Source organism: Salvelinus fontinalis, chromosome 13, assembly GCF_029448725.1.
Source record: "Salvelinus fontinalis isolate EN_2023a chromosome 13, ASM2944872v1, whole genome shotgun sequence".
Taxonomy (NCBI): Eukaryota; Metazoa; Chordata; class Actinopteri; order Salmoniformes; family Salmonidae; genus Salvelinus; species Salvelinus fontinalis.
The window spans coordinates 13,559,286-13,576,427 of NC_074677.1; the positions used below are offsets into that span (position 1 = coordinate 13,559,286).

At 42.3% G+C, this 17,142-nt stretch overlaps 2 protein-coding genes and 1 pseudogene across 5 annotated transcripts in view; 2 read left to right on the top strand and 1 right to left on the bottom strand.

Moving 5' to 3' along the window:
- LOC129868130 (tripartite motif-containing protein 29-like) lies at positions 1–3,141 on the top strand (annotated as a pseudogene).
- zgc:194948 (uncharacterized protein LOC796981 homolog) lies at positions 2,403–8,366 on the bottom strand. Its single transcript, XM_055941798.1, has 6 exons — positions 8,237–8,366; positions 4,418–4,592; positions 3,787–3,930; positions 3,432–3,573; positions 3,270–3,328; positions 2,403–3,115 (listed from the first exon to the last, which is right to left on the bottom strand). Exons 2-6 carry the CDS (start codon positions 4,467–4,469, stop codon positions 2,973–2,975), a joined length of 540 nt encoding a protein of 179 aa, XP_055797773.1. The 5' UTR covers positions 4,470–4,592; positions 8,237–8,366; the 3' UTR covers positions 2,403–2,972.
- Positions 7,682–17,142, top strand: part of ncf1 (neutrophil cytosolic factor 1) — a 21,587-nt gene continuing 12,126 nt past the window's right edge. Inside the window, exons 1-7 of one of the 4 annotated variants that reach the window (XM_055941793.1) lie at positions 7,682–7,879; positions 8,257–8,496; positions 8,603–8,635; positions 8,880–9,338; positions 16,134–16,237; positions 16,520–16,600; positions 16,741–16,816. In XM_055941793.1, the coding sequence (XP_055797768.1) occupies positions 7,825–7,879; positions 8,257–8,496; positions 8,603–8,635; positions 8,880–9,338; positions 16,134–16,237; positions 16,520–16,600; positions 16,741–16,816 (1,048 nt within the window). In that variant the 5' untranslated portion in view covers positions 7,682–7,824. Of the gene's footprint in view, positions 7,880–8,256; positions 8,497–8,602; positions 8,636–8,879; positions 9,339–16,133; positions 16,238–16,519; positions 16,601–16,740; positions 16,817–17,142 lie in introns of those variants that run through there. The other 3 variants (XM_055941794.1, XM_055941795.1, XM_055941796.1) reach the window with 3 other exon arrangements.

A 17,142-nucleotide genomic window follows, 5' to 3' on the forward strand; every position in this document is an offset into this window, starting at 1 on the left:
AGAAATTGTGCTTGACCTGGCAACCCTGCTTGCCAATGACTGTATAGAATGAGCTGTGCAATGGTGTATTGAGAAGCTTCCCACTGTTGCTGCGTCACATGTCGCTGGCGGTAGCTAACGTGCCAATTTGTTCCGTCCCACTTGATTATATTTTGAATAGGATAGCCGCCTACACGAGAAATAACTTGTAATATTGATAGTAGCCATCTGGATGTCACTGATACCACAGCAAGATATATCACTGGATGTATGAATGTGAAGCATCCTGTTGGTGTTTCCACTCACTACCAAATATGGTGATGAGAGGAAGCCCAGTAGCAGGCAGTGTGATTTTTTTATCTGTTACGAACAGAGTGGGCTAAGTTTTGTAGACTTTATCCTTTGCCAAAAATTGTGTTGTTTAGAAGGAGTGCAAGCGCGAATTGAGTTATTGCACACGCTCACTTCACAGAGTAGGCGTTCCCTAACGGAAATATGCTTGGCTCTGCCAACCACCTTGCTTGTTCTGCCCACTATGATTAATTTGCCCCCCTTGGAAATGACAGGCTGTGGTCTATCTTGGGTTAGTTATACGAAGCTTTGACGAAAGTGTCTGTTCTGAATAGTAACTTATATTATAGCTATACTTCGGTTTTTCGAAATCTATTTACGGTAAGACCTTCATGAGTAATAAGACATTTTTATTAAATGTAACAATTTCTGGACCAAAATACTTGCCATTGTTTAAACTTGTAATCTTTGGCATGCATAACAATATTGTCTAAAAAAACACACAGCTTTACTTTACTGTATAATCCTTGGAATTCATTAAAAGTATGGTAGACTGCATTTCAGCATAACATTTTAACTAATGTACTATAATGTACCTTTTTTCTGCTCTGTCTCTGTGTGTTCAGAGAACAGGAATCGATCAGTTGTCCGATCTGTCTGGATCCACTAAGGGATCCGGTGACCATTCCTTGTGGACACAGCTATTGTATGGGCTGCATTATAGGCTACTGGGATCAGAATGATCTGAAGATGAGCCACAGCTGCCCCCAGTGCAGACAGAGCTTCATTCCACAGCCTATTTTGAGGAAAAGCACCATGCTAGCCGAATTGGTGGAGCAATTGAAGAAGACAGGACTTCAAGCTGTTCCTCTTGTTCACTGTTATGCTGGACCTGGAGATGTGGAGTGTGATGTCTGCACTGGTAGAAAATGTAAAGCTTTCAAGTCCTGTTTGGTGTGTCTGGCCTCTTACTGTGAGACACCTCCAGCCTCACTATGAATCTCCTGCTTTTAAGAAGCACAGGCTGGTCAAATCCTCCACACAACTACAGGAGAGGATCTGCTCTCGTCATGACAAGCAGCTGGAGATTTACTGCCATTCCGATCAGCACTGTATCTGTCTGCTGTGTCTGATGGATGAACATAAAGGCCATGAGACAGTCTCAGCTGCATCAGAAAGTACTGAGAAACAGAAGCTGCTGGATCTGAAACAGACAACGTACCAGCAGATGATCCAGGAGAGAGAAAGGGAGCTGTGAGATATTAAACTGGGTGTGTTCCACATCACACGCTTTACAGATGAAGCAGTGGAGAACAGTGAGAGGATCTTTACTGAGATGATCCATTGAGAGAAGGTGCTCTGAGGTGAAGGTATGAGTGCTCCCCTGTCGGTTCAGAAGGGATCAGACCCCAGGAGAGGGCAGCAGTGAGTGGGTCTGAAGGACTCCAGGAGCGACTGAAGCAGAAGGTTGCTGAGCTGGGGAGCAGAGGCGCTGAGCTGGAGCAGCTCTCACACACAGAGGATCACATCCACTTTCTCCAGATTGTCCAGTCTCTCATTGCCCAGCTGGACTCGAAGGGTGTACATAGCCCCTCCTGTTGCCCACGTCTATGGTTCAAGGATGTGACGAGGAGTGTGTCTGAGCTGAAGGAGAGACTGGAGAAAATCTGTCAGTCTCCGTCCTTGGGTCTTGACTCTGTGGACGTCACTATGAGCAGCAATCAGTACAAGCATCTGAAGGTGACCCTGTACAAGTCAGATACAGACACCTGCTTTGGATTTAGACTCTTAAGGCGAACTAACCAATTAGAACCTATGGTAATATCAACTATACTAGACAACTCACCAGTCCATGGGGGTTTGCAAGAAGGAGATGAGGTGGTGACTGTGAACAACGTGCCAGTGGGATATTATGATTTGTTTGAGCTCCAAGACGTGCTTGAAAGGGCTGATCATTGTGGTCTGCTGACCCTGACCGTGTGGAGAAAGGACTAGATAGCAAGTCCTGCTATAGTCTGTAGTCTCCACCTGGGCTGGCTCTATACTCTGACTCCTTTGACTATGTGGGAGCGTCTGCTCAGTGCACTTCGCAAGGCGATAGAGTTGAACAAGGGCTCGGATATGACAAATCATAAGAATTTGAAAGTTTGTTTATTTTTATCAAACGTTTTACAATGCCATGAAGTTGATGTAGGCTGACTAATGATGTTTGTTGCTATTAATGATAATGAAATGTAACATCGGAATGTTGTTTAATTTTTGCTTCCACATAGATATCATATATAATTTGTCCAAACTAAGCGGCGCAGTAAAACAAAAAAATTTCATAATCAACATGTGAATGGTGTTATAATAATCCATCAGCCTTTGTAATTTATGACAATCAATTAACAATTAAGTGGCATTCTTAGTATGATTAACAAAAATACAATTCACTTTAAAAAAAAAACATTTTAATTCAGTCATACTCCAAATAAGCGAACGCAATAGTCAGCAGTTGAAACTGCATTAAACAGTATAATGCAAGGTTTTAAATGTAGTATAAAGTTCTGGAAACAGATTCCTCATAGAATATTGTTCAAAGATACCGTATCATTAAATCATGTGCAATGTGCAGTACTGATGCGTGTTTGCATGTGAAGTATAGATGTATCCATATAAAATCTATAGTAAATGTGAAATTCAGACTTTAGAAATGTGTTTTAATCCCCACCAAGGGAATGGGCAACAGTGACAATGAGGGCTACCAGCAAAATGAACATGGAAACAGACAGTATGACAGTGATGACCACCATGGCTCCACTGCGTGCTGGCAGGCCAGAGTCTATTTGGTTGTGGTCTTTGACTGAAATAAAAAGCATACAAAAACTATGTTTCAGGTTTTGTTTACTTGCAACTGGAGTCAGAAACCTGTATGTGACGGTGGTGAATATAGACTCCAGATATAAAGGTTAGTAGAATGACATAGAAAGACAATGGGTATTACTGTCTTCAAATACCTTTTCTTGTAGAGACCTCCAGAATGTTGCTCTTCTCTGCCCCTACCACATACTGAAGCCTTGAAATAAATAGAACAGCTATTTAATTGTGGTCAAAAATCTTGAGAAAAAAAAGATAAATACAGGACGATGAAAATGTAAGGGGAAAATAGCTCTATCTACCTGTATGTTGAGCCAGTGGTGAGATTTGTCACTTGATAACCCAGATTTCTGCTGGTAGTGAACTGGGCATTATTCTCAATGGTTGAGATGATGTCCCTTCTGAACCGACAGGGGAGCACTTTGAATATATTGACCAAAGTTTCTGTGGAAGGAGACATTCATACCCCTGTACTATAAATATTACTAATGACAACAATAAAAAATATCATTGGTTTAGTATTTTTGAAATTACAATTGTTACCATTGTCTTGTCAGAATAAAATTATTGGTTTTAGCAATTGAATGGAGAGTTATGCAAGATTCCTCCCATAATCACATTGATATTAGGAGACAAAAGGCCAAAAGGAACACTCACTGCTCTCATTGGTGTTAGTGTTGTTGTACTCCAAAGTCACACTCTGTGTTGCCAAAGCACATGGAGGCAGGCTCAAAAGTAAAGAGTCAGCAAACCTGCCTGTTACAACTCCATCTAACTCTTTCAGAAGGCTCACTTGGAATTCTAGAGTAAAGCAACAATTTGGAAAAGGAATAACCACATGTTATGAATAATGAATCATCAGTGTTACTTAAAAAAACGTATCTCAAAAGATACAGTAATGCACTGTGTTTTTCAAATGTTTAAGATGAGGATATGTTCGATCAAATTCTGACATAATTGTGACTTTGTGTGTTACAATTTCTAGATCAGAAAGGTTTTGACAAACTGAATATTCAATCTTATAGAAATGTAAATGTAAATGAGATCTATGGCTCCCAAGTGGCGCAGTGGTCTAAGGCACTGCATCTCAGTGCTGGAGATGTCACTACAGACCCTGGTTCAATTCGAGGCTGTATCACAAACGGCTGTGATGGGGCGACGGACAATTGGCCCACCATTGTTAGGGTTTGGCTGGGGTAGGTCGTCATTGTAAATAAGAATTTGTTTTTCACTGACTTGCCTAGTTAAATAAAGGTTAATTTAAAAAAATATCAAAATCATAACATACCTGCATTTGAAAGGGTGAAAAGCATTCCAAAGAAGATGAACATTGTCCTCATTGTTGTTGATAGATATTAAGCCGTGCTGAGTAGGTGAGACTCGTGTGAACACAACATTATATGGAATGGGAGCGCTGGAATAACTAGAATTGACCTGGATATCCGCGAATCAGGGACAAAGTGCTGCCTGGGAACAATAGAGGGAAACCAGTTTGACCAGGTTTATCTGTGTACTGTCACAACTATTGTTTATCCTATCGCATTTTCTTCAGCCTAATGGTCCACATAGTGTTAAACGTCCCAGTCTTATTTTTAGTATAGTCCACAGGAGATTGGTGGAACCTTAATTGGGGAGTTCATGGTAATGGCTGGAATGGTATCAAAAACATCAAACACATGGTTTCCATGTGTTTGATGCCATTCCATTGCCTCCAATTCAGTCATTATTATGAGCCGTCCTCCCCTCAGCAGCCTCCACTGGTATAGTCAGGTACTAATGAAGGGCCAATGGCTCCTGCCTTATTCCTATTAGATGAATGTTGAATCTGACAATTTGTTGAATCGGTTGAATCTGACAATTAATCATGATGGTTGTACAGTCGTCTCAAATAAAACTGTGAAGGACCTCGGCGTTACTCTGGACCCTGATCTCTCTTTTGATGAACACATCAAGACTGTTTCAAGGACAGCTTTTTTCCATCTACGTAACATTGCAAATATCAGAAACTTTCTGTCAAAAAATGACGCTGAAAAATTAATTCATGCTTTTGTCACTTCTAGGTTAGACTACTGCAATGCTCTACTTTCCGGCTACCCGGATAAAGCACTAAATAAACTTCAGTTAGTGCTAAACATGGCTGCTAGAATCTTGACTACAACCCAAAAATTTGATCATATTACTCCAGTGCTATCCTCTCTACACCGGCTTCCTGTTAAGGCAAGGGCTGATTTCAAGGTTTTACTGCTAACCTAGAAAGCATTACATGGGCTTGCTCCTACCTATCTTTCCGATTTGGTCCTGCCGTACATAGCTACACGTACGCTACGGTCACAAGACGCAGGCCTCCTTATTGTCCCTAGAATTTCTAAGCAAACAGCTGGAGGTAGGGCTTTCTCCTATAGAGCTCCATTATTATGGAATGGTCTGACTACCCATGTGAGAGACGCAGACTCGGTCTCAACCTTTAAGTCTTTATTGAAGACTCATCTCCTCAGTAGGTCCTATGATTGAGTGTAGTCTGGCCCAGGAGTGTGAAGGTGAACGGAAAGGCACTGGCGCAACGAACCGCCCTTGCTGTCTCTGCCTGGCCGGTTCCCCTCTCTCCACTGGGATACTCTGCCTCTAACCCTATTACAGGGGCTGAGTCACTGGCTTACTGGTGCTCTTCCATGCCGTCCCTAGGAGGGGTGCGTCACTTGAGTGGGTTGAGTCACTGACGTGGTCTTCCTGTCTGGGTTGGCGCCCCTCCCCCCCCCCCTTGGGTTGTGCCGTGGCGGAGATCTTTGTGGGCTATCCTCGGCCTTGTCTCAGGATGGTTAAGTTGGTGGTTGAAGATATCCCTCTAGTGGTGTGGGGGCTGTGCTTTGGCAAAGTGGGTGGGGTTATATCCTGCCTGTTTGGCCCTGTCTGGGGGTATCATCGGATGGGGCCACAGTGTCTCCTGACCCCTCCTGTCTCAGCCTCCAGTATTTATGCTGCGGTAGTTTATGTGTCGGGGGGCTAGGGTCAGTCTGTTATATCTGTAGTATTTCTCCTGTCTTATCCGGTGTCCTGTGTGAATTTAAGTATGCTCTCTCCAATTCTCTCTTTCTTTCTTTCTTTCTTTCTTTCTTTCTTTCTTTCTCTCTCTCTCGGAGGACCTGAGCCCTAGGACCATGCCTCAGGACTACCTGGCATGATGACTTCTTGCTGTCCCCAGTCCACCTGGCCGTGCTGCTGCTACAGTTTCAACTGTTCTGCCTGCGGCTATGGAACCCTGACCTGTTCACCGGACGTGCTACCTGTCCCAGACATGCTGTTTTCAACTCTCTAGAGACAGCAGGAGTGGTAGAGATACTCTGAATGATCGGCTATGAAAAGCCAACTGACATTTACTCCTGAGGTGCTGACCTGTTGCACCCTTGACAACCACTGTGATTATTATTATTTGACCCTGCTGGTCATCTATGAACATTTGAACAACTTGGCCATGTTCTGTTATAATTTCTACCCGGCACAGCCAGAAGAGGACTGGCCACCCCTCATAGCCTGGTTCCTCTCTATGTTTCTTCCTAGGTTCTGGCCTTTCTAGGGAGTTTTTCCTAGCCACCGTGCTTCTACACCTGCATTGCTTGCTGTTTGGGGTTTTAGGCTGGGTTTCTGTACAACACTTTGAGATATCAGCTCATGTAAGAAGGGCTATATAAATACATTTGATTTGATTTGATGCTTGATCCAACATGTTAGCCAAACACATGATACTGTACATTTCTGAAATCCTCAAGATGTTTCCTCATCAAACAAAAAACGAATGTGGCATCTTTCTAGAGCTCCGACTTTCCGACCTGGATATCACTGACATCATGATTTGACCTTGTTTTTAAAAAAAAATCCCAGTTGTCTTGAAAGCACCATTAGTTACAATAGTTTAGATTTTCTCTTGTCAGATCAATAAATAAAACTGTCAGGACATAGCCATGGGACATAGGGGTGCTGAGGGTCCTGCAGCACCCCCTAAAATAATTATTCACAAAAGTAGTGTGCTGGGCCTTTACTAGTTCTGTATTAGCAGACCGATATAGCTGTCTGTAGGGCACACAAAAAAACAAGAACAAAAAAACACCCCTAAAAATCTTCCGTGGCTATGCATCAGGATTAAGCTGTCCCAGTTTATATGATGTCCCACTCTTGCCGAATTCACGCTATAGTGACCTTAAACCAACTCCTAGTAACCTTGAAAAGTGGTTTGGCTATCTTGGCAAAACACCTACTGTTGAGCCAGTAACAAGGGGGAGCAGTCGGCCCCTGAGGTTGCTACAAGACATTGTTCACAAAAATTGTAGTAAAATATCCTTTCATTTTGGGTTATGATGGGGTTAGGTTAGTTGAACTAAGCACCGCAGTCATGGTTTAATATTCAATCAATGGGTAGGCCTATATTATTTAATATCAGAGTGGGTAATTATACAACACATCTTTATGCTCTTAAAAGTTTATTTGACTACCGTTAGCCAGTAATGATTCATTTAAGTTTCAATAATATTATCAGGACTTTTATTTTGACGTTCAGAAGAACATTTCGGACCGGAAGTTCTCCAACCAACACGGATACGGAACGGAAGCGGAATGAGCGGGTTTATGGAGGGTGTTGGTAGATGTTTAGGTTCTATTTAGACGTGCGATTGATTACTCATAGGTGTACCTAATTTTAATTTAATGTTGGTGAAACACGTTCACCTAGCTAGTATGCAAAACCCCGACAATGTATTATGTGAGTAACTAGGCAATCTGGCTAAATTAAACAACAAAAGGACCGTTTAGCTAACATTAGCTAAACATATTTGTTAACGTACTGCTACAGACAGTGATTTTCAAAGAATTAATCCCAAACCCTTTAGGTACTTATGGAGATCTGAGTTGGTATAGTTATGGCAACAATTCCACCTGACATAGTAGAGCAAGATGAAACTAGTTAGCTAGCTCCCACATTACATCGATCCAATCCACACAAAAGCAATGCTAGGCGTAACTGTAGGGGTTAGCTCGCTAACTAGGTAACGTTAGCTGGCGCAGAAATTATTATCGAAGCTAATTATCAGACTAGCATAATTTTCACACAGAGTGAGACATGCCTTGTTTGATTTTCAGACCAGGTCAACTACTGTGGTCCTGACAGCGACGGTGCAGCCCAGGGCGTACTGACGAAAGAATCTTTGACACTAGTGGACTGTTGCAAAATCCAAAGGGGGTGCATTGAGGCTCTACATGCCCTTAACATGGGGACTGTGAGGCCGGAAGACTGCCCCCAAACAGAATCAACAAACATGACTGTCAAACAAGTGGAGACTATTGAACCAGTGCATGATGCGTTTATTGTCACATTTCCACGTAAGTGCCAGTGCCAGTTTTGAGAAAAACACTGCTGTACACTTTTCAACTCTTAAGTTACTTTGTCCAGTCAGTTGATGTGTTGTTCCATTTCTACTCGCTGTAGCTGTTGTGGAGGTTGGAGACACGGCCACGTTTGGTAAGTTACTACTGAGTGTTTCGTCATCTATTGTTGTGCCACATCAAGGCTGTGTTTATTCCAGAAACCAATAATTGGACAACTTTGTGTATAGCTGTAGCCTACATGTTTTCTCTAGTGTCAGTGAGAGCATGTTTGTGTCTAAACAGCACAAATGATCAGTGGGTGCCAGGCTCCATTTTTGCATGAAGTTGGTTACACGTTGTCCAGTTAATTTGAACACAATCTTGTACTTCTTACACAGGAGAACACCTATCCAATATTTACATGGGGGATTATGCCTCAGCGTCAATTGATTTCATACAAGAGATTTCTGAAGAAGTTTCTGAAGCAACAAAGTTAATATCTGATTGTGGCAAGTATTCTGTTCAGTCAAATGACTTGGAACCACAACAGGAAGAACAGACTGGAGAGGGCCCTTACTCAGACGGAAAGATTTCTTCTCAGTCTGTGGCACGGGGAAATTGTGGACGAGGGAGAGGTTGTCCAAATGAGCCTCCTGGCACTGGACGAGGAAGAGGTCGTCCAAATGGGCCTCCCGGCCCTCATCCGTGCATGAACTGTCCAATGACTTTCACTCAGTTGGCACACTTGAGGGCCCACGAGAGAACACACACTGGGGAGAGGCCTTATGACTGCTCTGAGTGTGGGAAGCGGTTCACTCAGATAGCTCACCTAAAAGTACACCAGAGAATCCATACCGGTGAGAAGCCGTACAGCTGCTCCACGTGTGGAAAAAGATTTGCTCAATTGGCATCCTTGCAAGTTCACCAAAGGCGGCACACCGGAGAGAAACCTTTCCAGTGCAATCAATGTGACGCCAGTTTCTCTCAGTTAGCAAACTTACTAGCTCATAAGGCAAAACATATTGGCGGAGTGCCTTACCCGTGCTCTGACTGTGGGAAGGTTTTCTCTACTGCAGGGAGTCTGAAGGTGCACCGGAGAGTACACACTGGTGACAAACCTTTCCAGTGCGGTGTCTGTTGTAAATGTTTTACTCAATTAGGAAACTTGAAAGCTCACATAAAAAGACATGAAAGAAAGGGCGAGACTTTGGCTCAGTCTGACTGAGAAAGGAGTAGAAATCCTGAAAATACACCAGTAGAAAATACTAGATAGATACTTAAAAGCTTGTGTGGACAGAGGTCTGAATTAGGACACCTAAATTATGTCCATAGAAAAACAAAGGGTCCCTTTAAATACTTGTGCGTCACTTCTACATTTATTTGTAGATCATTTTGGATTGCAACAGTCACACAACTGATTAAGTCAACTTGTATCAGCAAATCGCTGCATTATCAAATCTGCATTCTATAAATGTAATACAAATAGATTTTGAAATAAATTCCACTTCAAATAACAGTATTCAAATATTTATTGGAGGCAAGATTGGACAGATCTTGGGAGAACCAGAACACGGCATAGTTCGTTATTGGAAAGATTAGAAAAGACATTAAGAAAAGGATTTGCAGTTTATTTTAGCAGCAGTGGAGCTCACGGTGATGTTGTTGGATGGCCACCAGGGGGCTCTTGTCGCTCTGGTCAAAGGGAATCCCAAGGCCCCAGAGCAGTGACAGGAACACTGCATTGTCTTAAGTTAGATATGGCTCCTGGAGACACTTATCACATTAGAATAACACCATCTGACGGAAGACAATGTGTTAAAGGGTTGTAATTAATTTTCTGCACTTCAATATTCATGCATCAATTTATAGACCCCTCAAACTCAACTCTGGACCTCGAAGCCAGTGCTCCCCCCGGGGACTGATTTAGACCTGGGACACCAGGTGTGTGCTTTTAAGTATCAGGTAGAACAGAAAACCAGCAGGCTCTGGCCCTCGTAGAGTAAGAGTTGAATACCCCTGCTATAGACTAAACACTGAGTGTAGAAAACAGAGGAACACTTTTCTGATATTGAGTTGCACCCTGTTTTCCCCTCAGAACAGCCTCAATTTGTCGGGGCACGGACTACAAGGTGTCGAAAGCGTTCCACAGGGATGCTGGCCAATGTTGACTCCAATACTTCCACAGTTGTGTCAAGTTGGCTGGATGTCCTTTGGATGGTGGACCATTCTTGATACACACAGGAAACTGTTGAGTGTGAAAAACCCAGCAGGGTTGCAGTTCTTGACACTCAAACTGGTGCCCCTGGCACCTACTACCAAGGCTCTTAAATCTTTTGTCTTGCACATTCACCCTCTGAATGGCATACAAACCGTGTCGCAAGGCTTAAAAATCCTTCTTTAACCTGCCTCATTCCCATCATCTATGCTGATTTGAAGTGGATTTAACAGGTGACGTCAATAAATAAAGGATTTAAAGCATTCACCTGTGTCAAACTCGTTCCACTGAGGGCCGACTGTTTTTCCCCCTGCCATCCTTTTACTTGATTGATTGAAATAAGGTCACTGATTAATAAGGAACTCCCCTCACCTGGTTGTCTGTTTTAATTCAAAGGAAAAAACAAAAACTAGCAGATACTAGGCCCTCCATGGAATGCGTTTGACACCCCTTGTTTAGGTCAAGGAAAGAGCAGGTGTTCCTAATGTTTTGTATACTCAGTGTAGATTAGACGTTTCACATTTTACTTAACTCTAAACTGGTGTAACAGTACAACTTTAAACCGTCCCCTCGCCCCGACACGGGCGCGAACCAGGGACCCTCTGCACACATCAACAACGGTCGCCCACGAAGCATCGTTACCCATCGCTCCACAAAGGCCACGGCCCTTGCAGAGCAAGGGGCAACCCTACTTAAAGTCTCAGAGCAAGTGACGTAACTGATTGAAATGCTACTAGCGCGTACCCGCTAACTAGCTAGCCATTTCACATCCGTTACACTGGCACACCTGATTCAATTAGTCAACTAATCATCAAGACTTTGAGTAATTGCATCAGGTGTGCCTGTTCAGGGTTAAAACCAAAATGTTAAACGTCTCTGGGGGGTGCCCAAAGAAACCCTGGATTAGACCAGGGATTGGCAACTCCAGTCCTCGGGAGCCTGATTGACACACTTTTGCCAAAGCTAACACACCTGACTCCAATAATCAACTAATCATGCTATTTAGTTTAGAATGCAATTAGTTTAATCAAATGTGTTTGCTCGGAATATGGAAAAGGTGTCACCATTCCGGTCCACGAGGACTGGAATTGCCCATCCCTGGATTAGACAATATATTCAATGATATAGAGCAGTGGTTCCCAAACTTTTTGTAGTCCCGTACCCCTTCAAACATTCAACCTCCAGCTGCGTACCACCTCTAGAACCAGGGTCAGCCCACTCTCAAATGTTGTTCTTTGTCATCATTGTAAGCCTGCCACACACACACTATACAATATATTTATTAAACATAAGAATGAGTGAGAGTTTGTCACAACCCGGCTCGTGGGAAGTGACAGAGCTCTTATAGGACCAGGGCACAAATAATATAAACAATCATTCTGCTCTTTTATTTAGCTATCTTACATATAAAACTTTATTTGTTCATTGAAAATTGTGAATAACTCACCACAGGTTAACGAGAAGGGTGTCCTTGAAATGGTGCACATAACTGCAATGTTGGGTTGTATTGGAGACTCAGTCTTAAATAATTTTCCACACACAGTCTGTGCCTGTATTTAGTTTTTTTATGCTAGTGAGGGCCAAGAATCCGCTCTCACATAGGTATGTGGTTGCAAAGGGCATCAGCGTCTTAACAGCGCGATTGGCCAAGGCAGGATACTCTGAGCGCAGCCCAATAAAGAAATCAGGTAGTGGCTTCTGATTTAAATTAAATTTTCACAGAACCGCTTGTTGCAATTTCAACGAGGCTCTCTTGTTCAGATATCGATAATTGGTCTGGAGGCAGGGCATGAAAGGGATAACGAATCCAGTTGTTTGTGTCATCCGTTTTGGGAAAGTACCTGCGTAATGGCGCACCCAACTCACTCAGGTGCTTCGCTATATCACATTTGACATTGTCCGTAAGCTTGAGTTCATTGGCACACAAGAAAAGCATACAATGATGGAAAGACCTGTGTGTTGTCCTTGATAATGGTCGTGAAGAGGACACGATAATGCCTATTCCTCAGGAGACTGAAAATATTTGGCATGGGTCCTCAGATCCTCAAAAGGTTCAACAGCTGCACTATCGGCAGACAGAGAAGAGCTCCAACTTCTTAATCATAGTCTCAATTTTGTCCCACACATTGAATATTGTTGCGGAGAGTCCCTGTAATCCTAGATTCAGATCATACAGGCGAGAAAAAACATCACCCAGATAGGCCAGTCGTGTGAGAAACTCGGCATCATGCAAGCGGTCAGACAAGTGAAAATTATGGTCAGTAAAGAAAACCTTAAGCTCGTCTCTCAATTCAAGAAAACGTGTCAATACTTTGCCCCTTGATAACCAGCGCACTTCTGTATGTTGTAAAAGCGTTACATTGCTGCTGCCCATATTGCATAGTGCAGAAAATACATGAGTTCAGGGGCCTTACTTTAACAAAGTTAACCGTTTTCACTGTAGTGTCCAAAACGTCTTTCAAGCGGTCAGGCATTCCTTTGGCAGCAAGAGCCTCTCGGTGGATGCTGCAGTGTACCCAACTGGCATCGGGAGCAACTGCTTGCACGCGCGTTACCACTCCACTATGTTTCCCTGTTTTGGCTTTTGCGCCATCAGTACAGATACCAACACATCTTGACCACCAAAGACCATTTGATGTCACAAAGCTGTCCAGTACTTTAAAAATTTAATCTCCTGTTGTCCTGGTTTGCAGAAGAGGATGTCTTCCTTAATTGACATCCCCCATAAACTTAATGGACATGTACCAGGAGCTGTGCCAGGCCCGCCACATCTGTTGACTCATCCAGCTATAACACATAAAATTCACTGGCTTGTATGCATAGCAGTAATTGTTTCAAAACATCTCCTGCCATGTCACTGATGCATCGTGAAACAGTGTTGTTTGATGAAGGCGTTGTCTGTACAGTTTTATTGGCTTTTTCCCCCAGCATTGTCCGAGCCATATCCGTATCAGCAGAAATAATTAAGTCCTCCACAATAGTATGGGGCTTGCCTGTCCTAGCCACTCGGTAGCTCATCATATAAGCCCCTTCTTATTAATGGTATCTGTTGCTTTTATACATGTCTTACTACTCGCTCCACAAACTCCCGTGGTTTATTTTTCAAATTGGCATGTTTTGTTTCTAAATGTCTGCGCAAGAGTGAAAGTTTTATCGAGTTGTGAGATAGTACTTCTGCACATATAACACACTGTGGCTGAGGAAACATATAACACACTGTGGCTGAGGAAAGGCACTACTCCCAATATAAGTGAACCCCAAATCAATGTAGTTCTCATCATATTTGCACCTCTTCGATGGTCCAACGTCCCTGTCTGTTGTTCGTTTGGTGCTTTCCTGGGTAAAGGGGCAGTAGCTCTTAGGCTGCATCAGATTCACAACTCAGTGTCCATGCTAGCTGGGATAACAACAAATGTAGAGTTACTGATGCTAGCATTGGATGTGCTCGTGGAAGCAGAACAACTTGTGTCGTCGACAGGTGTAGTGCTGCTGGTAGTAGCAGACATTTAGAAACAAACATCCCAATTTGAGAAATAAGCCACAAGTTTTTTTGAGCAAGAATTAAAACCGACTTTCGAGTAGTAGCATTAGTACTAGTAGAGCTGGTATGTGTCTTTATGGACGCGGGCCTTACTTTTTTAACCATTGATCCATTGTCGAGCAAACGGAATGAGCAGGAGCTATGTTTGGCTACATACGGACCATTAGTGGAATTCCCGCGAGAGAGTAACGGTTAATGTGATTGGATGTTAATTATTGACTAGGCTACCTGTATTTGACATTGTGTTGTTATTTCGCTGAACACTAGATGGTTTAATTGTATTTTTAGCAGAGAAACGAGGCTGGCTACTCAGGCGAGGGGGGGAAAAACTCACCCAAATGTATAGCCCCGTTGGAAAATATAAATGGACTGTTTGAAAATGTGAAGATTTTTTATTTAAAAAAAAATGTGAATCACATTTTTATTTGGCGTACCCCAGATGGGCAATTTTGATGGGGGTCACAAAAAATCTGAACTCATAAGGGGCCAGTGGCTCGCGGGACTGCCGGCTACCGTGTGTCTGCCGGCCCTAGCCTTTTGTGAGGAAAATATTTTACCCCCCTATTGACAGTGGAGAGATACTTTTTCAGAGTATATTTCCTGCATTTGTACACATTCTGCAATGGGGTGTATAGATTTAGCAATTTTCGAAAAATAAAAAAATATATGATATCTGAGTGAGCGTGACTAACAAAATCAATAGGACCACTTCGGTCAATCATTTGGCCATGATTACTACAAGTTTAGATTGCTGGCTGGACTAATTTACTAATCACATTTTTTTTCTCCCTGACATGGGCTAATTGAGTGACTGTCAGTGATTGGCATAACAAGAGAGAAACTGCTGATGCATAACCACGTTTCAAAATTGCACCTTGTGTGTAAACCGTTTTTGTTTAAAGTTACTCTCTACAGAATCCAGCCTAGGCTATCATTAACTGAACAATAAAACTATTATTGGAAAGAGGAAGCACACACAGCCAATATGAATTTGTTCGGGTTTCTAAACCGTTTTTTGTTCCTTTTTACCAAATTATGAAACTTTTTGAAATCACAAACCTTGCTGACGTTCAGCGTTGCAAAAGTCCCGGTGAAACCCAACATTTGTGTGGCAGCAAGGTTGCTGTGAACAACACTGAGGAAAATACAATTAAAGTATGTGCTACTATGACCCGCTGATTCATTCATTCTTGTTATATCTTCCTCTGCATTTGGTTCAATGATCTGAATTGGATTCCCCCTAGCCTCTCCTATAGCGTAGTCAGCTATGATCTATGGATGCTGTATTAACTGTTATTTTTAGATTGAATGTTATTTTAACATTGATCAGAAGCACATATATTTGTTTAGCTCCAAGAGTCAATCACCCCTTTGTATACACTTGCCATGTTTCTATATCATGAAAATCCTTGTTAGTGTTAAATGTATGTACATTACCCCAATAAGTGAGGCATATAACTTAATTTCTACTGAGTAGATCTATAACAACAACAATATCTTCAGAGATCTGCTCTGTTTATTTCTTTGAATCCACATTTGTTATCTCTGTGAGATAAATCAATAAAAAGCTGTTGTGAAATGCACTGTATTTTTGACTATAACAGCTTTATAACTTAAATAAAATATATTTGAGAATATGGCCTTGAATGAACTCTGAAATCTCACGCATGACGCATAGAAAAAAACCCTGAAATGATGGATTGACCCAATGAACTCATGGATGATGGCAATAAATAGGATCTATGCAATCAAAGTTATTACCGTTTGTCAGTAAAAGACCAGAGTGATAGCTACGTGAGGATCCCAAGGTATCTGTTGAGGGATGACCTCCTACAGGGGGTGGCTGCTTTCTGAGCTCACTCTGTTGCTATAAAGCCATCTTCCCTTTTCACCCAGCACTCTTGATTATCACTCTTCTGCATCTCACAATGGAGGAAATCTATGTCAGGCATGTGGAGTTGCTGGGCTTTGAGAAACGCTTCTTCCCCAGCCAGCACTATGTGAGTTTGAGACTACCATTGTTGACCAAAATACACAATGGTTCATTGGAGGTTCATGCAATACTTGTGGTTGTTTCCCAGACACAGATTAAGCCTGGTCATAGACTAAAAAATAATGCTCAATGGGGATTCTCAAAAGAGAAATGCTTAAAAATATTTAATGACCAGGTATATTTGTTAACATTAAATTGCTTTGATGACATTTTTCATTCAGCAAAAGCCATTTCTGATGAGCATTTGATTGCAATTCTTCACTTATGTTTTTGACTACTTTCTCTGAAGGTCTACATGCTGATGGTGAAATGGAATGACCTGTCTGAGAAATTGATCTATAGAGGGTATCCGGAGATCTACACCTTTCACGTGAGTAGCTGCCTCACACAACTTAATAACCTGAAGGCAAAAAGTAGGAAAGATGGACAGCTGTGTAAATGCTTTTGAATGCCTGCCTTCCTACTACCCCCACTGATCTGCAGTCAGTTGATAATGTGTCTGGGTTATAGAAATCCCTGAAGGAGATGTTCCCCATTGAGGCGGGTGACATCAATAAGAAAGACAGGATCATCCCTGCACTACCAGGTGAGGACATGTATCTGCTCTAAGGCTTACCCCTCCACCATGAGAGCTGATGTGTGGTTAGCGTTCTGGCACTGGTTGCCTGCAACACATAAGTGGTGGATGAGGTGAATTTCCACCTTACTATGTCAAGCGCTTTGAGCACCTAGGTGGAAAATCATGGTTAAAGAAAGTATTGATGTCTCGGCAATTTACTATAGAAGTGATGTTGTAATCCTTGTGTCCTTTGAGTGATTCCTCACGAAACCCAGACAAAAAAAATCATGATTTTCACAATGTAATCCATAGAATAGGGATTTGGAGAAAGGATTGTTGACATATATTTGACA